Source organism: Cydia splendana, chromosome 6, assembly GCF_910591565.1.
Source record: "Cydia splendana chromosome 6, ilCydSple1.2, whole genome shotgun sequence".
Taxonomy (NCBI): domain Eukaryota; kingdom Metazoa; phylum Arthropoda; class Insecta; order Lepidoptera; family Tortricidae; genus Cydia; species Cydia splendana.
This window is the reverse complement of record NC_085965.1, coordinates 358,965-379,837: the sequence shown is the minus strand read 5'-3', so window position 1 is coordinate 379,837 and position 20,873 is coordinate 358,965. Positions and strand designations below refer to the sequence as shown.

General features: G+C 39.2%; 3 protein-coding genes across 3 annotated transcripts in view; 2 read left to right on the top strand and 1 right to left on the bottom strand.

The window, feature by feature from the left end:
• The window catches only part of LOC134791252 (small ribosomal subunit protein mS33), a 271,224-nt gene that overhangs the window by 103,113 nt on the left and 147,238 nt on the right, over positions 1-20,873 (top strand). The window lies entirely within an intron of this gene.
• Positions 1,281-11,174, bottom strand: LOC134791589 (luciferin sulfotransferase-like). The gene is made up of 7 exons (XM_063762638.1): positions 11,050-11,174; positions 10,456-10,584; positions 9,488-9,587; positions 3,631-3,914; positions 3,326-3,420; positions 2,142-2,319; positions 1,281-1,431 (listed from the first exon to the last, which is right to left on the bottom strand). Exons 1-7 carry the CDS (start codon positions 11,117-11,119, stop codon positions 1,319-1,321), a joined length of 969 nt encoding a protein of 322 aa, XP_063618708.1. The 5' UTR covers positions 11,120-11,174; the 3' UTR covers positions 1,281-1,318.
• Positions 16,881-19,535, top strand: LOC134791588 (ecdysone oxidase-like). Its single transcript, XM_063762637.1, has 3 exons — positions 16,881-17,014; positions 17,641-17,774; positions 18,030-19,535. Exons 1-3 carry the CDS (start codon positions 16,891-16,893, stop codon positions 19,533-19,535), a joined length of 1,764 nt encoding a protein of 587 aa, XP_063618707.1. The 5' UTR covers positions 16,881-16,890.

Sequence of the window (20,873 nt, the reverse complement as noted above, 5' to 3'; positions counted from 1 at the left end):
AAGAATAGGCTGACTCCCCCTCCCCCCTATATTACCATATATTACGTGAGAATCTAAAAAAGGAAAAAAATGGAGTACACGTTTGATTTATATTAGTGTTTAATTTTCAAAAAAATATTTTTTTTATGTTTATTTTTACCTACAAAACTGGAGGCTACTGGAGCCCGTTTAAGCTAACTCTGCACCGTGTTTGATAGCACAGAGTGTTGAAGTATTATTTTAAACGTCATAGTTTCATAGATATTTATAAAAATCGCATCTTTGTGATCGTACATAAGAACGATGAGAACCCCCTCCCTCTCCCTTGTAAGAAAAAATAAGATATGTTCGACCCCCATCCAACCCAAAATCGCCTTACGTAATAAATTAATGGCACCAAAACTGTTTCTTGAACTGAAAATACCCGATTTAAGTTTGCTAACACAACATGATTGATCAGTTCATCAGCGTCACAAAACATACGAGTAAATTGACCTCCGCAGTGAATATCCAGCAAGATATAGCTGGTCAAGCAAAACTTGTCAGTAAAAAAAGGCACGAAATTCTAATTTTCTATGGGACGATATCCCTTCGCGCCTACATTATTCAAATTTGCCGCCTTTTTCTACTGACAAGATCTACTTGACCAAGTATAGAATGTTGTATTCACAGAAACTTAATTGCTAAATTGGGAATCAACCCAAGCGAAGAAAGGTGGGTCTGAATCCAAAATTTTAACCCACTTTTGTATTCATCGTTGTTAATGGCGTACATTATTGAAATTGAAAACACCACATATATCTGAGTACCCACGACACAATTAAGCCTTCTTGAGCTTACTGTGGGGCTTAGTCAATTTGTCAAGTATTTATTTATTTAGGTACTACTAACGCCATCTGTTAGAGAAAGAAATAATAACAATAGCACGAATGTTAATTCATTATTTTGCTAACAGATGACGTTAGTAGTAATACAAAGTGTTATTCCTTTATTTTATTTTTGTAGGTTTATAAAATGATATTTTTATGTTTGATAACACATCTAGACATGAATTTACATTACTATGTTAAATCTCAAACCTTACAGTGCGATAGTTTTTCCGTAAAGTGTACCACAAGAATGCATAGTTTGTCGAATAGTGATAGACAATAATTTTAAATAACATGATATATTTAACTGATTATGTAACGGACAGTGTAGGTATGATTAATAACAAGTAAAAATATATCTAATATAGTCTGTCAAACCATTTCCGTCAGTAGAACAAAGCGGCAAATTTTAAAAATGTATGTATGTAAGGTACAAACAGTCTGAAACAAACGATATTTTTTATATTTGTTTACGAGTGTGTCGGGAAGCGCAGGTCGGTGTCGGCGAGGTTCTCGTCCAGCCAGCTCTGCGCCTGCGCCCTCATCTCCTCATCGAAGTGCTCGCGCCACATGCCTGATTTACCTAAAACGATATCGATCACTTCACAGTCACTTCGGGATGAGATTAGCTCAGGAGCGGGACAAGTGGCGTACTGGAAACTGGAAGAGAGGCCTATGCTCAGCAGTGAGCTAAAAAGGGCTGATATGATGATGATGATGATGACATATTATAAAAAATACACCTATCATGAAACTAAAAACTACAAAACATATTATGGCTGGGATGCATTATGCAACCCCGCAGTGTCAGGGAGCCAGCCGCGGAGACTACCCGCTACCGAGACTTGCCCTTGACAGCGAATATTTTTTTAATGTTATTCCGGGTTCGAATACTGGTAAGGGCATTTATTTGTGTGTTCATCACAAAAATTTCTTCCTGAGTTATGGATGTTTTCTATGTATATAAGTAGGTATTTATATATATATATATGTGTGTATATTATATATATCGTCCTCTAGTACCCACAACACAAGCCTTATTGAGCTTACTGTGGGACTAGGTCGATCTGTGTAAAAATGTCCTATAATATTTATTTATTTATTTATTTATTATTATTTTTTTTTTGTTATGGTGTCTCACCCGAGACAAAGAATTTTTCTACTTTTCTTTTATTTAATAAACATTGGAGTACCTACTACCTACTAAGGAAGGGTCTAGTAAAGGTAGGTATAGGTAGTAAGCTACATAGGGTAGAAAGATAAAGTACGAATAAAAAAATAAGTAGGTACTACCTTTTCTTATGAAAGTCTCGCCTTTAGTACCAACTGCATTTAGAAACCTTTCCTGGTTCACCGCCTGGTTCTTCCTGAAGTTATTTATGTCCAAGTGCTGGCAAAGTTGTGCAATGTCTTCCTTGGTCAATTCTTTGTCGAAGAAACTTGCTACCCGCTTAATAACTGAAGATAAGTCCTGAAATATGTAAGTTTTTATGTAAGTCAGCAAAGCCTATAGAACCCCTACATACAAATATGTATGCCGACTGTCCGACATAGCACACTAAATATCATTAACACTTTCGCTGACAGAACATAGTTAAGTACTGGTAGGCATACTGTCAGCGAATGCGTTAACTATGTATTAAAAATATCGAAAATAAAAAACGAATTTGTATTTTTAAATATCAATATCAATATCAATATTTTTATTGACAATAAAAGTTTAACAGGCACGTTACAGTGAACCCCGCACTAGGCATGGCCTGTATCGCGGGGTCATGATCATCACGAGTTACCAGTGATAAAAAATTATAATTATATTAAACATAAAAATAGGAATTAGGAAAGAAAGAGGAGTGTGAACTTGTGTGTTTGTAAGCTTGTAATGAGAAGGGAGTGGAAAGTGTGTGAATGAAATCTAAGCATGTAATGAATGTAAAAGTTTGTTAGATTTAAGTGTGTTCGAGCGTTATGAAAAACTGAGACTGAAGGGGAATGAAGAAGTAGGTAATCCTATGAGTACGTGGAGTTAGGAGTCACTTGAGAAGGATTCAGAATTTCTTCTGATTCCTCGTAGTTCCAAGACTTTAGCAGGTTTAGTATACGAATTTTTGCCTCATATACGTTACAGTGCCTAATGTCACAAATGTTAACTACTTTATTGTAAATGTGCGGGAAGAGAAATGCCGAGAAGCGTTGCACAAAAGAAGTGAGAACACGAGGTTTAGGGATACTGTAAATTCTACTTGAAGTGAGCGATTGATGATATTCGGAAAACTAGAATCGACAAATTAATAAGACCTTTTACTAAATAAGTATGTAGGCGGTCACTTAACGTATGTATGTGCTTATTTTTTAATGCTTAAAGGATAAATTGCTTTGTCAAATTCCATTTCATTTCAAACAGGGTATAAATCTTTCGAGATATCTGGAGTAAACTTCAACTTAAGTAGGTAATATTTCTGGTAACACTTAGGTACCTTAGTCATATCTTCATAGAAGATGAACAGCATGTTTTTGTGGTGACGCAGCGCCCACGCTTCTTTTAAATGCGGGAAAAATGGAGAATATAATACTAAAAACAAAAATAAAGTTGATAGTAAATTTTGAACATGAACAAAGATTTTCATATTAAGTATCAACATCCTTACCCTGAAGGGCCTCCATTTGTAGAAAAACCTTGTAGGTATTAGTAAGTTAAATATAGCAATTGACAGAAACGAAACTATAAAGAGACAGTTAACAAAATCTACAGTCAAATAACTACCGAATGCTTCCAACTCACCCAAATCTTTCACAAAAAGATTCCAATATGTTTTAAAGTCCCCCACGTAGTTCAATAACACTCTACTAAGATGGTACTTAGACACCGCCACATCCCTCGGATCCCGCGCCACGTACACCACCTTAGCGTCCAGCAGGTTCGCGGGCAGGAGCGAGAGGGGGATGTGGGACTTGATGAAGCGGGGGGAGGGGGCGTTGGCGATCAGCTCGTATGAGGGCCTGTCGAAGGACTGGTGTTGCTCTGGTGCGAGACCTACCAAGTCCAACCGGACTAAAAGACTTTTTCTGAAAACGAGTACAAAATTCTTCTTTACCCAATTAAAGCAAAGAAGAAGTACTTATTACGATTTTAGCAATCTGTGTGTGTATTAAGGGTAAGTTAAAGTTGTCTTGAAAGAAAGAAATCACGAAAACATGTCTATTTTCATTTATTTTTAATTGTACTGGGTGCTTTTGTTATCACTGACCAAACTCTGAGGGGTGAATACTGAATAATGTAGGCCACACTGAACAACTTTTACTATGGGGCCAACCCCAAAATCGCGAAATAAAATTCTGGCGTCTCATAAATTTTGGTGAATCAGTGTCAATGTGAAGTGTGAACTAAGATCAGAATGACATCCAGATTATGTTATAGTAGGTACGAGTAAAATGCACGATAACCTAATAATTGGCGCGAGTGAGACGCTAAAATAACTAAATGACATCATTCATATATCATTCTGATGTCAGTGTACGTTCGAGTAGTTTTAAAATTTACAGCGAAAATAGCGTAGGTAATGATAACAATATCGCCGGGTGACAACCAAAACTTGCTAATTAGCTAATTACTAAAAAATTATTAGAAAAAAATCAACCTTATTGTGGCTCCAAATACGGTTCACTATGGCTATGAACTTGTGATGGTTATTATATTATAGTGTTTTGGTTGTCACCTGACGATATACAAATCAACTTTTTTGGCATTTAACAACAGTAGACTTCCTAGCTAGATCGTGATAGGTCTACCCTATAATGTATCTATCTATTTAACAACAGTAGACTTCCTAGCTAGATCGTGATAGGTCTACCCTATAATGTATCTATCTATTTAACAACAGTAGACTTCCTAGCTAGATCGTGATAGGTCTACCCTATAATGTACCTATCTATTTAACAACAGTAGACTTCCTAGCTAGATCGTGATAGGTCTACCCTATAATGTACCTATCTATTTAACAACAGTAGACTTCCTAGCTAGATCGTGATAGGTCTACCCTATAATGTACCTATCTATTTAACAACAGTAGACTTCCTAGCTAGATCGTGATAGGTCTACCCTATAATGTATCTATCTATTTAACAACAGTAGACTCCCTAGCTAGATCGTGATAGGTCTACCCTATAATGTACCTATCTATTTAACAACAGTAGACTTCCTAGCTAGATCGTGATAGGTCTACCCTATAATGTACCTATCTATTTAACAACAGTAGACTTCCTAGCTAGATCGTGATAGGTCTACCCTATAATGTACCTATCTATTTAACAACAGTAGACTTCCTAGCTAGATCGTGATAGGTCTACCCTATAATGTACCTATCTATTTAACAACAGTAGACTTCCTAGCTAGATCGTGATAGGTCTACCCTATAATGTACCTATCTCCCATACAACCATTTCCAGTCGCCGTTACGACGCGGTGTTGACACATCTTGTGTCGACACCGTCTGTTTCGGTCACAATTCCAGTCGCAGAGTCGTCGCCGTGTCGACACAGTTACCAGAAATGGGGAAGGGTCGACACATGACACAAAGTGACATAAAGTGTGGTCGCCGTGTGCACACATTGTTTCGGGTTTGCGACTACTTTATGCCAAAATCATTCGTTCATTCGTTCATTTTGTTCCTGTCAAATGGAAACTGTCAGATGGAAAAAAACTTAAATAAAAATAAGTTAATACGCCATCTCTAAAACGGATTACAAGACGTAATTATATATTGTTTGCATTTATATTACAATAGGACTTAAATTATTATGGGGAATTAAACTGCTCGAGTGATTTGATAAACTAAGTGTAATATAATCAACGCGCCACCACATTGTTTTAGTTTAGCCGGAAATGAAATTGTTTACTTCTCAGTGCCTGTGTTCATAACTATATTATTTGAAGCATTTTTAGTACTTCGATGCGTATACTATACTTAAATAACAGAAATAACGCTTTACGTACTACGAAACTTGTTAATTATGATGTATAAATATGGTTTAAGGCTGAGAAATATTACAGTCACAAAGTAGTTGCAATGTTTCGACTTTGTGTCGACTCTGTGTTGACACATGACACGCGCTGTCAAAAGTAATAACAAAGTTACTGGTATGTTACTGGATTTGCAAAATGGCTCCTTGTGTTGATTTGTTTTCAGATATTCTCAAAGTGTAAAAATTCCGTGGTCAGAGATGGGCATTAATCGATTAACTGTTTATTCGACTAATTCATGGAATAAAAAAAGTTAATTCTCAAATTTTAATCGCGATTAGTTTAGTCGACCTAACATAGATTGAAATTGAATTAATCTGAATATTAATCGAATAAATTATCGATTAAATCTCGATTGAAAGTTGACAGGGGGCCATTTTTGTACGTAAAAATAATAGAAATGTCTTGCATGCAGATGGTAGCAAAACACTTTGTCATAAAAGTCGAAATGGGTGTCGATATATAGGTTTTAGGGAGTGCCGATTTCGAAAATAATGACCATTTTGGAATCCGAAATGGCGGCCATGCACTGTGTCATAAAAGTCGTCATGGATGTCGTTTTATACGTTTTAGGGGGCCCCAATTTTGAAAATGATGACCATTTTGGAATCCAAAATGGCGGCCATGCACTATGCCATAAAAGTCGTCATGGGTGTCGTTTTATAGGTTTTAGGGGGCGCAGATTTCGAAAATGATGACCATTTTGGATTCCAAGATGGCGGCCATGCACTATATCATAAAAGTCGTCATGGATGTCGTTTTATAGGTTTTAGGGGGCCCCGATTTAGAAAATGATGACCATTTTGAAATCCAAAATGGCGGCCATGCACTATGCCATAAAAGTCGTCATGGGTGTCGTTTTATAGGTTTTAGGGGGCGCAGATTTCGAAAATGATAACCATTTTGGATTCCAAGATGGCGGCCATGCACTATGTCATAAAAGTCGTCATGGATGTCGTTTTATAGGTTTTAGGGGGCGCAGATTTCGAAAATGATGACCATTTTGAAATCCAAAATGGCGGCCATGCACTATGTCATAAAAGTCGTCATGGGTGTCGTTTTATAGGTTTTGGGGGGCGCAGATTTAGAAAATGATAACCATTTTGGATTCCACTTTTATGACAAAATACGTAGCCGCCATCTTAGATTATAAAATGATCATCGTTTTCGAATTCTGCACTCCCTAAAACCTATAAATCGACATCCGTGACGACGCAAGTTATCTTTATTTTCAGATCTAACAAATTGCTACAGAATACAAAGGACAAAAAAGAAGCCAGGAGGTAATGAAACAAGCAAAAATACAGATGATTCCTCGACGCAATTGGGTGATTCTTAAATTGTGTCCAGATTTTTTTTGTCATAAAAGTTTATATTTTTCACATATTACTCTCACAAGTTCCGTGACATTTCGACCTTGTAATTTTTTAAGTAAATGTTTTTGTTTATCTATGAGGATCTCACTAGAATAGTATAATCAAGGTATGTTTATATTTTATGAATGAAATAGTAACGCAAAAAAAAAATATATTTGTGTCTTATATTCCTGCCGAAGACTTTTATTTTACCTTTTCCTTCTACACAAGTTTGGCCAAGTAATAAGAATTTAGGGCTCTCAATTTTATTTTGACTTCTACAACAGTAAAGCTACGAGGCCATGTTTGGTATCGTTTTCGTATAAATTCGCAGTACCAAATTTAGTTAAGGTATCACATTGACACCATTCCGAAGTAAAAACATATAAACTTATTAAAATACTTTCTTTTAAACTCCTCTTCACGCGTAAACTGCTGAACAGTTTTAATTTAAAGTTGGTACACATATATTTTGAGTCCCGAGACAGGATATAATAAGTTATCTCAAAAATCATCCTTTAAAGGTGTGAAATGAGGTGTAGGGGGGAATTCAGAATTGACTTCTTGAAGTTAATACTGTTTAAGTTTAGGTTTGAAGTCATGTTTTTTCATCATTTTTAACTAAATCAAAGATGTAGACCATCCCAAATTTCATATAAATCGGTTCAGCGGTTATTGATTTCCCGTACAAATTTCCACGCCACTTTTCACACCTTCAAAAGATGATTTTGGTTATAAGATCTATCCTATGTCCTGTTCCGGGACGCAAACTATTTCTATACCAAATTTCAACGAAATCGGTTCAGCGGTTAAGCGTCAAGAAGAGTTTCAAAAAACCGGCCAAGTGCGAGTCTGACTCGCGTATTAAGGGTTCCGTACATTAAGTCCGACTCGCGCTTGACTGCACATTTCTAATAGGTTTTCCTGTCGTCTATAGGTAAAGAACTATTTTGTGTATTCAGACGGACATACATACAGACGCACGAGTGATCCTATAAGGGTTCCGTTTTTTCCTTTTGAGGTACGGAACCCTAAAAAGATTTATTTTTATTTTGTGGAATAGATATATCAAGATAAAATTGAGAGCCCTAAATAAACTTTCCAGAGCGGATATCTCAAAAACTATTCAACATATCGAAAAAATTGACGGAATAAACTTGTAACAAATTAAATTAACTTTCATTTTGTATAAGTGGCCATGTCGCTGAGATGCATAGTTTCCGAGATATAATCGAAAAACGGGAAAATGGGACCTTCAAAGCCCCCTCTCTCCCCCCCGCTCAAGGGCTACGGCCGGGGACTTTTGATATGTTCACCTCCTAACTTGTCAAACCGAGTTACGGAGTCAAAAATTGTGTTCCGAGCATTTCCCTCTACAACTTTTAGAGCATTCGTTGCCTGACCTAAGTAGCTTATTGAATTTCTTTAAAAACTTTTCTGTAAAAGGTTGACGGGTGTTGGGTGTTTATATGGTTTCGGTCGATTATTATCATTTGCATTGCCCATGATGACTTACTAGAATTACGAGCACACGAGACACTAATAGTAGTTTGACAAACCTTGGTTTTCAAGAGGTATTTTATATTGACATTTGCTGTCACAAATTTGCTGTCAGATTTAGTCGCAAACCGCACGCAAAGTGCACACAAATGTGTCGACACCTTGTTACGGAAAAGTGTAGACACGGCGACGACACTTTGTTTCGAAACAATTCTAGACACATTGTGTGGACTCTGTTACGACACATCTGACATTTAGTTACCACTTTGTGATTCTGCGACTGGAATGGTTATATGGGATCTCATAGTAAGAACCTATCCCTTACTAGATATCGAATATGATTATTGATCTTTAGTAGTTATGGCTACACATCGGTAACTCGTGGTATTTAGGTAGCACTTAAAAGATTATTGATGACTTGATGAACACACATCGGTAACTCGTGGCATTTAGGTAGCAGGCACAGACTAGTGATGTGACAATGTTCTTCCTATACGAGTCGAGAAAAAGAAACCACAAAAAAAAGGAAATTAATTAAACTAATCTTTTAAGTGCTACCTAAATTCTTTCCCTTAAGTTTCGTATTCTTACTGACTGCTAATGTACTATATTGCGCACAGCTGTAATTTTGCTTGTAAGTAACGAGTAATTAGCTATTAAATAGCTACTAATTAAATAGCTATTTAACAACAGTAGACTTCCTAGCTAGATCGTGATAGGTCTACCCTATAATGTACCTATCTATTTAAATAACTCGTACTCACTCGAGGTAGGGAAATCTGTGTCCCAAATCCGATTTCAGAGCCCTGTCGTAATCAAGGTTGTTGTTAACCAGCCACACCAGTTCCTGGGTCCAGGTTGTTCCTAGAGATAAGACGTGTATAAATAAATATGGAAAGGACATGTTTCTAGAATCGTTTTGAATCTTTATAAATTGACCCTTGAATTGTAAATGTTTGGTTCTGGCCACCAGTATGATATTAAGTAAAATAATAGAATTGTTCCCTTACTACACAAGTCCATCACTTACCTAACCGAGGGTAAGTGACCACCCACACGACGTCCGGACGGGCAGCCATGTTCAGAAAGATGACATGTTCGTTCTTACCTGACCGCGGGTAAGTGACCACCCACACGTCGTCCGGACGGACGGCCATGTTCAGAAAGATGACTGGTTCGTTCTTACCTGACCGCGGGTAAGTGACCACCCACACGTCGTCTGGACGGGCGGCCATGTTCAGAAAGATGACAGGTTCGTTCTTACCTGACCGCGGGTAAGTGACCACCCACACGTCGTCCGGACGGGCGGCCATGTTCAGAAAGATGTCGGGTTCGTTCTTACCTCACCGCGGGTAAGTGACCACCCACACGACGTCCGGACGGGCAGCCATGTTCAGAAAGATGACATGTTCGTTCTTACCTGACCGCGGGTAAGTGACCACCCACACGTCGTCCGGACGGGCAGCCATGTTCAGAAAGATGACATGTTCGTTCTTACCTGACCGCGGGTAAGTGACCACCCACACGTCGTCCGGACGGACGGCCATGTTCAGAAAGATGTCGGGTTCGTTCTTACCTGACCGCGGGTAAGTGACCACCCACACGACGTCCGGACAGGCAGCCATGTTCAGAAAGATGACATGTTCGTTCTTACCTGACCGCGGGTAAGTGACCACCCACACGTCGTCCGGACGGGCAGCCGTGTTCAGAAAGATGACATGTTCGTTCTTACCTGACCGCGGGTAAGTGACCACCCACACGTCGTCCGGACGGACGGCCATGTTCAGAAAGTTGTCGGCTTCGTACGCATACGTCGTGGGCATGATGCAGCCTGTATCTCCGAATGAAGCGAAATTCCAGCCTGCAATAAGCAACTCACTATTCCTATAACTAAACTAACAGTTTAACTCTAATTCTATATTTACATAGTTCTTTACCAAAACTAAAACATTTCAATATAGCCAAACCCCTACCTAAAATTTTCTAGAATCGGACCAAGAAAAGTCTGCAGCGGATTTGATAGCCCACGCAGTGCAAGTGTTATTTATACGTCATAATTACATAGAAGTTTGACGTTTAAAATATCACTTACAGTGCTCTGCGTGGGCTATCAAATCAGCTGCAGACATTTCTTGGTCCGACTCTACCTTTATACATACCTAAACATTATTTAACATGCCTCCAACAACATATCAAAATAGAAAAAACTTGAATGTTCTAAAAACAATATTTTTTTCCACCGCTGGTATATAGTTATCTACTCGTTAGATATAGATATAATATGTACATTAGGGGCATAGTAAGTATAGTAAAATATAGGAGGTACCTTTGAAAAGAGCCGTCAATTGCTCCTGAGTTGAGGAATCCAAGTGTTCGACTTTTAGTTTGCCACTCATTATAACGGTGATATTATACTTCAGTTCCAATATGCCGACTGTGGCCGAATCGCAATGAGCTGATCACTAGTTCGTTTAAATGACTGCAATGTTGTTAAGCTGTTTAAACAATCTAATAATATAACTTATGCCCTTTGTAATAAGGTCCACCGATGTACAGTCAAGTGTTGCTCGTTGTACATGTATAGGGTATTTATAATAATAAGTATTTTCTTGAACACACTTCAGTGGAATGTAATATTTATGTAAATATTAATATATGTAAATAATTGCGTAAATTATTTGCTTTTGTAACAGTATACCTATTCTAAAATATATATTTAACTATCTACCGCATCACCTAAATGTAGCTTTTTGTATATTGTAACCCTCTGCCAACCTTCACTAGTTGGAGAGGTATTATAAGAAAGAGAGAGTGAGAGTTTCCCCATATTTAAACAAAAATCGTATTAAAGACCTAAATAAAATGTATTAAAATGTGGAGCAGCCCTACGCTCAGGCACTCGGCACCTGCGGAACGCAAAAGCGCTCTATATTGGCAGGAGCTATATAGTGAATTCTTACAACTAGTTCAAGCTCAGGCCAGGCCTGGATTGCTCGTAGCCCGTACCTTGCAGCTCTTGCAGCAGTACCTTCACTCATAGAACACGACTGCTCAGCTTACTTACCTACTTATTTGAAACTATTCTATTCCACTACGTAGGTATAATATTATATATATATAACTGTAAAATGTGCTACTTTATCATTATCCATGTATAAATGAATGCATAACTGACGTATAGGTACGTAGATAGACAGGCTTTAGTTACAGTTGGCAAATCAAGTTTATCTAAGAACTAAATTACCAACTTTTAAATACTATATTCGGGAAAATAATTATTTTTCTAAGCATATAAATAAAGGTCAAAGTCAATCCAAATCAATGCAATTCTATGAACTCAACTCATATTACTTACTTAATTTGGTCTCGGTCTAGTTTACCTACATTTGGGTGCGTTTTTTGATCTTACGCCATGTTGAACCAGATTTGGTGTAGTTAACAACTGAATGATTCTCATAATAGTGGCATCTACAGGTTAAAGTTAACGAAAACATTTTTTTTGTGTTTTTTTTTCAGTTTCAAGAATGAAAATATTTTTTAATACTTCAAGTAACCCAAATTTCATAAAGGGAACTTATGGCAAGTTAGAGTTTTGAGATACAGGTTAGGTATCTATTAGGGATGTACCGACTAGTCGCCGACTAGTCGGGAAAGCCGACTATCCGGCCACATTTGTAGTCGGCGATTAGTCGGCGACTAGTCGGCAAAAATGGCCGATTAGTCGGCACTTTATTAGTGAAAGAAAAACAGCAAAAAAAGAAATCAACTGTCAATATTTACCATATGTTTTATGTTTATGTTACTAAAATACCTATTCAGGGTGCATACGAAAGCTTTTGTTCATATAATTGACCGTTTGATCGTTATCGTATGTTGGTGGGCTGGTGTTTTCCTCTACAGGTCGATCTCAACTGATTCTCGTGTAATTTCATAATCAAGTTCGATAGTGTTTTTAATTATTATTCAGTTTTTTTTTTTTTTAGTGGTGGAGCCATGAGGAACTATTCATGTTATTGCAAAATTTAGAGACTTAGTCACGGCACGTTGCTCGTAAAGACGCTGACCACAGGGGATAGGTTCTTAACTGGCGACTACGTACGGGAAATAGAGCCTTGGAAATACCTCCTACAAGCTGTACTGGCGGTCTGCTCAGGATCGCAAAATAAAAGAACTAAAGACAGAAATTGAACGAGGATTCTTGTGATAGGTCTTTGAACCTGTAGAAAACACCTTTTAGCCAAGCTAAATTATGATGAATAGCGCAACCAAAGGAGCAAAACTAATGTTTTTCACCTGAACTTATACGAAACTAATGATCTGGCCGACTAGCCGACTAGTCGGCCGACTAATCGGCCATTCGAGCGCCGATTAGTCGGCTAGTCGGCTAGTCGGCCAAATCAATAGTCGGTACATCAATAGTATCTATGTTATTATATAGCATGATATTTTATTAACATGAATTGGTGCTTATAAAATCTAAAGAACTAAAACTGGAAGAGCGATGCATTTGGACAAGACAGGTTACAGTGAAAAGTGGTACTCTTTATTTTTTTTTTCAATATAAATATTAAATAATAATAAAAATAATGACTTGGCCTCGATAAACATTGTTTTTGTTTATCTATAAACATTTTTGTTTCATATGAAAAAGAGCAAATGAGCATACATTCAATTAAAAAACTCGATGACAGGTTAAGATGCCACTATTTTGAGAATCATCAACTATAGATTGCCCGGCGATCAGCCCGCGACATCTCCAGCATCGCCGCCGACACGGCGCCCGCTGTTTCTGCGATTCTCTGATAGCCTGAATTTAGCCAACGATTTGTACACGTACACGACTGGAAACTCATTCCTACCATAACTAGACCCCTTATTTCCAAAACATAGTACGTCAGTAACAAACCCAAATGTCTAACGATTATTAACGAAATTATAAACTTTGAAAGGCTTTAATTATGGAAACTATTAGATCTACAGAGACAATTCTAATCTAATATTGTAGCATATTAAGTCTACTTTAAAAACGTCTTGAGAAGGTACTATCAAAAACTAAACCTTTAGGGTTATAATCGCCCAAATAAATAAAAACCGATTTTATTTTGCAGTTTTTACGATTCTTGACAAAGTTGCGTTCGACGCTAGAAGTCACAAACTTGGATTATTCATTGGGCCAACACCATAAACAAGTCCGCAAAAAATTAGAACTACCGAATTTGACGCAACCGCTAAATGTATAAAATTACTGTATTACCTATATATATACCTAATACCTAACGACAAATGGCAAACGATAGGAAAAATGTACCGGGATGACAGATGCTACGAATAGTTACGTCACTATTTCCATGCAGTATTTAGGTTTCGTTTCCCGCTCTCTGTCAACGATCGACACCTTGGCTAGGCTCTCTCAGATGAGAGATGAGAGTTCAGACTATAATTTGCAAACAGGTCAGGTAAGCGTTGGGAACGACCAAGTTCATTCGAGCTTTTATTATACCAAGTGCGATTGAAATTACGACTCCACATAATGGAAGCAAAGTAGTTTTTGGAAAACGAAACATTTTAGTGTTTACCAATTCTCATTCGGTTGTTTATTTTTATGACTGCGATGTCTCTATTGTACCTAGATGCACGGGTAGTAAAGTAATCACGGAAGCTCAATTATCGGATTGTAACTAGAAATTTAAATGGAGTTGTAACTGCTCTGCACGCAAACCTTTGCAAACTTTGGATAATGATGCCAAACTACCAATTTTTTTAACTGTTTGCATTAATTTGTTACGTATTAAGCTATATCACGTCGTCGTTTATTCCTAAAGTTGATTTTGTAAGTAATTGATTATGCATATAGGGCAGTAGATCCATCTAAGACATCTAAGTTAACTGTGCACCATTTTCACAAAACAGGAAATTACATTGAAAATGTAAATATGTAAAGTGTATTTATCCTAACGTGTATGGTACTTACATGTCTTATCATGTAAACAAACGTGACGTCAAAGTGTTATTCCAACAATACTATTTATAGACAATCTAGACATCGTAATGTCAGATGTTTTTGAGGTGACCGCTGTGCACTTTCACTTGCAGTTGCCCAGAAATCTTTCCCCCATCTTGCATTTACACAGCGCATACAGAGGTCATACAGGTGGGGATGACACTCCGCCCATTCAAATATTTTTGACCCGATTCGTGTACCCATGTAAATTTTGCTGACTGTACCTGATCGTGACTACGCAGCCATAATAATAAAATTTTATAGTAAAATTGATAATAAAATTTATCTAGTCATGAAAAATACTTATTATAGGTGCTAAGTAAGTATTGGTGGCCTTCACTTTGAGGCCTGTTCACACGTTGGTTAGTGTTTATTGCGATTGGCAACTAAATGCAAGTAGCAAATGTATGAGCAAGGAGTAAACAGGGCGGGCGCAATGTGAAGCCCAGCCACACTTGACTGTCCCGTACCTCACTACAGAATAAGTAATAGTATTATACCTAACTACCTATTTTTAAGCTAGTTATTAATTTCTTTTAGTAATACCACTGTATCTTATTTGTAAATAAATGATTTTGTTGACCTATTGACCTTATGCAAGTTCTCGTCTGGCTACCAAACCGGGTATAGATAAAGCCCGCCAGACTGACTAAAATATAATATGTTTATTGTAGAAACTATACATACCTACATGCCTTAGGCCCACTTGCACCATCCCACTAACCTGGGGTTAAGCGGTTAAACCATTAATCCAGTGTCAAATTGTACTGGTAACCATGGTAACACCAGGTTTAACTGGTTAACCCCGGGCTAGTTGAATGGTGCAAGTGGCGCTTAGCCTGTCTAACTTCTTTGTCCAATGTGTATTTTGTCTCACATTTTGCTTTAATGAGAGAGTGAGACGTAATGATATTACACCACCCTTACTTTTATGTGAGGCCTTTTCTAAACGTATCATCCGCAGAGTGCTAGTAAATCTCGCTAGATGGTGCGTTAATATCCGGCGCCTTAAATCATGCCACAATTTCCGGCTGCCGTCGTATTACCCGACAAAAACCTATGCTTTTATTTGTTGGAGATCTTAAGAAACGTCTATAGCATCTGTGTACTAGAATCGCACCAAGCATTTGCAATGATAAAGTGTGGCAATGTCATAATTAATGTCAAATTTCTATGAAAATATGATTATAACGACACTCCTACACTTCTATTCAAATCGATGCAAAGTTAGCATCAAAAGAACTCTGACACGATCGCACTCAAGTACTCAGTACTCTCAAGAGCAATACAAAAGTTCACTTTTGTATGGTTTGAATTGTATACAGTACGCACCACACATCACTGTTCGTTTTGTTTTTAGCCTCCTTGGGGAGTTATAGCTTTTATTTCAAATTGTATAACTCCCGTGGGAACGATATAGGCCTTTGTCCTTTAGTACATACCTACACCTGCATAAAATAAGATCTTTTTCGATTCGAGCAAGTGTGATGAAAACAACCTAAACTATACCTATATCTCAAGGATCTGTGGTAAGTAAATCTCGCTAGATGGCGTTAATATCCGTTGTATAAATCACACCACCCATTTCCGGGTGTCACATTACTCGGCCGGGACCCAGTCCTTGTTAAATGTACAGTTGCAGATGTAGCTGACTCCCCTTCAAACACATATCTTATGCACGGGGCTAACCACAGGTTTAGAATGTAGGTACAAGATAGTCTGTCAAAACTTATTGACTGTATTTACTGTGTACAAAATGATACTTTATTGTTAAGGGAATAAGAGCGTGTCAAGGTAATTGTGAACACCTCGCCCGCTTAGCAACTTGTGCTGCTGGCTGTACTTACAGACATTCTTTGCTTCAAGGACAGTACAGTCAGCATCAAAAGTAGTACAATGCTCCAAACATATCATCCAGCTGTGTCCCAGGCATACTTATCGCTAATCCATCTCTTCCAGACAGCCTTTAGGTACTGGAAATGAAAATATCATCGTATTTTATTTTGTTAAGTAAATTGACAGTGGCATCAAACGCGACAACGCTGCAACAGTAACGCTGTACATTGGAGTCGCTACCAGAATTTAATATCTATGTTTAGCAATATGTAAGCAAAGTTATATATAACTCATGTAAGTGATTTCATTTCGGACAGAATAGACAACGTGATGTGGCCGACATGGATGCGCGCGCGGCACGTGCTGGGGATCGTGCGCGTCGTGCAAGCGATACTGGCGGCGCTACCCGCCATCTACTTGAGCATGCGTATGCCGCCGCAAGCAATAGTGCTAGGTAAGCTACGTGCCCACCACGTGCGCCGCGTGCAAGCGATACTGGCGGCGCTACCCGCCATCTACTTGAGCATGCGTAAGCCGCCGCAAGCAATAGTGCTAGGTAAGCTACGTGCCCGTTACGTGCCCACCACGTGCGCCGCGTGCAAGCGATACTGGCGGCGCTACCCGCCATCTACTTGAGCATGCGTATGCCGCCGCAAGCAATAGTGCTAGGTAAGTTACGTGCCCGTTACGTGCCCACCACGTGCGCCGCGTGCTAGCGATACTGGCTCCAAGGCCTGCCATCTAGTGGACTAGTGCTCGAATGCCACTACAGGAGGCACAAGTGATAGTGTTGGAACGAGAGTAACAGAGTGCTCTTTCTTTACCATGCTCTTGAGAAGCCATCGTTGGTCGAGTCCGTCTATGCTTACTCTGCACTACTTGGCAGCGTTGTCTTGACGTGTGGCATGCCTCTACAAACTATTATCAAAGTGTGGCACGTCATTATTTACATCAAGAATTTACATGTACATTTACGGTAGCGGTTCCACACTTTTACTTTCCGATCCGGTATACAGAGTTAGCTTAAATAGACTCTAACCTAACACGAATGTAAACATATGATTACCTGTTTTTCTTCAGATGAAGCCGAGTACGACTTTATAATAGTGGGCGCGGGCACGGCCGGCTGCGTGTTGGCCAACAGGCTCTCAGAAGTAGCAGAGTGGCGCGTTCTGCTGATCGAGGCGGGTGGCGACCCACCTGTGGAGTCCCAGGTAGACGCGCGTTTACATAAATATGTGATTATCACTGATGGCCAAAATGCTGGCCGGTAGATATCCTCGTCATGGACCACTAAAAGATCACCAACAATGCACTTCCTACACTGCACACTACACTGCATTAATCTACTTAATTCAGATTATCGATATAACTTGATTCAATAATCCATGAGTATTTCTGTCACAGTCGTATTTTCAACAGAAACCTTGCTTATTTCATCACCAATTGATAAATCTTATTGTTTTTAGCTTCCGGGACTATACTACTACATCATCGGCTCCAGATTAGACTGGAATTACCAGACAGTCAACGATGGTTACTCCAGCCAAGCGCACAAAAACAAGAGCATCAAGCTGACGCGCGGCAAGATGCTAGGCGGCTCCAGCAGCGCCAACCTTATGCTGCACGTGCGCGGCAACCCCGAGGACTTTAACTCCTGGGCCCGGAACAGCCCTGGCTGGGGCTGGGACACCGCGCTCAAGTACTTCATTAAGAGCGAAAACATGAAGGATGATAAAATCATGAATTCCCGCTTCAGAAAGTTCCATGGAACCGGCGGGCCGATGGGCGTCACCAGGAAATCTGATCCAGAGAGAAACCAATTGTATTTCAATGCTTTTCGAGAGCTGGGATACGAAATATTGTTGGATGCGAATAGTGATAAGCAGCTTGTGTTCTCTGAAGGACAGTATATCGTTGCTGACGGTGTGCGTCAGAGCACTGCGACAGCTTTTCTAGGACCAATATCCCATCGACCTAACCTACACGTTCTCAAATATACTCTAGTCACAAAAGTTATCATGGATGGTGTGACCGCTGTAGGGGTCGAAGCTTTAACTGACGCAGGCAAAACAATCACAATCAAAGCTAATAAAGAAGTCATTCTATCAGCAGGGGCTATTAACACGCCACAAATTTTGATGCTCTCAGGAATTGGTCCAAGAAAGCATCTCAAGGAGTTCGATATAGATGTCATTGCTGATTTACCAGTTGGAGAAAACTTGCACGACCATATTACTGCGCCAGTTTACTTTACAGCTGAACGTAGTGAGCCGGAAGATGCACCTCTAGACCTGCATGGCGTAGGCGCTACCATCACTGGATACGTATCCCTTGACAAATCGAAAGCGGTACCGGATTACCAAGTCTCAGCGTACCCTACAGACTCCGGCAAAGATGCCCTCTGGTACTGCGGAAGCGTATACCATTTAGACGACGAAGTCTGCGACGCTTTAGACAAAGCGCTAGCAGGCTTCAAGAGTCTATTCACTGAGATAAACCTGATCCAGCCTGTTTCACGCGGGCACGTGCGTTTACTAAGCAAAGATCCCACACACCCACCGGAGATTTACTTAGGATATTACAAAAACGATACAGATTTAGATATCCACGCAAGAAGCATACAGGATTACTTGCGCGTGTTGAATACAACTAGTCTAAAACGCATTGGGGTGAAAGTAGTCGATCTCCAGTTGAAAGGATGCGCTGGTGTGATATTCGGTAGTCACGATTACTGGAGATGTTATGCGCGAGAAATAGCGTGCACAGTGTGGCATCCAGTAGGGTCGACGGCGATGGGCTTGGTGGTGGATCCGCGGCTGCGCGTGCGACGGTCGGCGCGCCTGCGCGTGGTGGACGCCGGTGTGATGCCCACCATCACCAGCGGGAACACCAACGCGCCCGTGGCGATGATCGCGGAGCACGCTGCGGATATCATCAAGGAAGACCACGGAGTGTCCACTCAGTGCTCTTAACCCTTTGAAATTAAATGAAAATCTTTATGTATACATATAATTTTTTTATATATTTAATTTTTGACCGCCATAGACGTCAACTGACGTGACCCAATATCAACCTTGGTGCATTACGTTACGACAAGATTCACGATGACGCGCTGCGCACGATAGGTGGGGCTTCCAAAGCGTCCTAAGCTCCTAAGATAGGTCGGACGGATATGTAAATTCATTATTTATTGGACTATTAACAGACTGGTGTTATCCTAAAGTCGCGTATCCACTAGAGGTAGCCGCGGTCAACCCGAGGCTGCTCTAGTTAGTGGATATGCGGCCTGGCAAGTCATTACATTCACGTTTTTTAAGCTAGATAATGATGAATCGATGAATGTTAATTCGGTACAACATAGAAAAACAAAAGAAACAATATGCTTAACGTCAATAATGGAACTAAATGGATAATGGAAGCATGATAGATAATTTATGTTTTGTACAAGTCCCGAAAAACAATAGAAAAACATTAGTTAAGAAACTACTTCTCACTTATTTATATTTATAGAAATGTATTCAAGTTGAATATTTTCGTTTAATATTTTAACTTGGAAGCCAAAAGCGCGCAAAATAAGCAACGCTCGAGGGCTTTGTTTGCAGTAGCGTGTAAAAGTTGCCGGCTCAGTGATGGCGTGAGTATATTCTCGTGGAGCGAGCGAGCGAGCGAGCGGCGAGCCGAGGTCTCGCAGGCACTAACCACTGTAACGGCTCGGCCATTCAATTCAATTCAAAATACTCATTTTCTAACTTAATAAATTTTATCAAAATCTGACGAAAAAAAAAACGAAAAATAAAAATCGGCAATGTTTAGGACAGTTTCACTTCTTCTTTGTCGTTATAGGTAGTTTGCAGAGTGTCGTGGTCAACTGCTGACATCACCATCAGGCACAGATGTTGCCCGCCGTACGATTTCTCGCCATTTCACGCGGTTGGAGGTTGAGGAAGTCTAACTAACTAAAACCGGCGAGTAAAAAGTGCGAGTCGGACTCGCGTTCCAAGGGTTCCATTCATTAAGTCCGACTCACGCTTGACTGCACATTTCAATTGGTTTTCCTGTCATCTATAGGTAAAGAGCTATTTTGTTTATTTATTTCATAATTTTAGACCCAGTAGTTTCGGAGATAAAGGGGAGTAGGAATGGTCATTTTTTGGCAATTTTTTTAAAAACCTTCTAAAATTTTAAAATAACAAAAAAAATATATATTTGATATATTTGCAATGATACCTATATAACACGATATAGTTTGAAAAACTTTATTTTTTAATTTTCTCATTTACCCCCCAAAAGTGGCCTCTGTGTGTACCAAA

Excerpts from the sequence above, each read along its gene's own strand:
- LOC134791588 (XM_063762637.1), top strand. The coding sequence starts at position 16,891 with ATGTGGCCGACATGGATGCGCGCGCGGCACGTGCTGGGGATCGTGCGC. Across the intron at positions 17,015-17,640 it reads GCCGCAAGCAATAGTGCTAG|ATGAAGCCGAGTACGACTTT; the intron begins GTAAGCTACGTG and ends GTTTTTCTTCAG. Across the intron at positions 17,775-18,029 it reads ACCCACCTGTGGAGTCCCAG|CTTCCGGGACTATACTACTA; the intron begins GTAGACGCGCGT and ends TATTGTTTTTAG.
- LOC134791589 (XM_063762638.1), bottom strand. The coding sequence starts at position 11,119 with ATGAGTGGCAAACTAAAAGTCGAACACTTGGATTCCTCAACTCAGGAG. Across the intron at positions 3,915-9,487 it reads CACAGATTTCCCTACCTCGA|AAAAAGTCTTTTAGTCCGGT; the intron begins GTGAGTACGAGT and ends ACTCGTTTTCAG. Across the intron at positions 1,432-2,141 it reads CGAGACTTTCATAAGAAAAG|GTAAATCAGGCATGTGGCGC; the intron begins GTAGTACCTACT and ends ATATCGTTTTAG.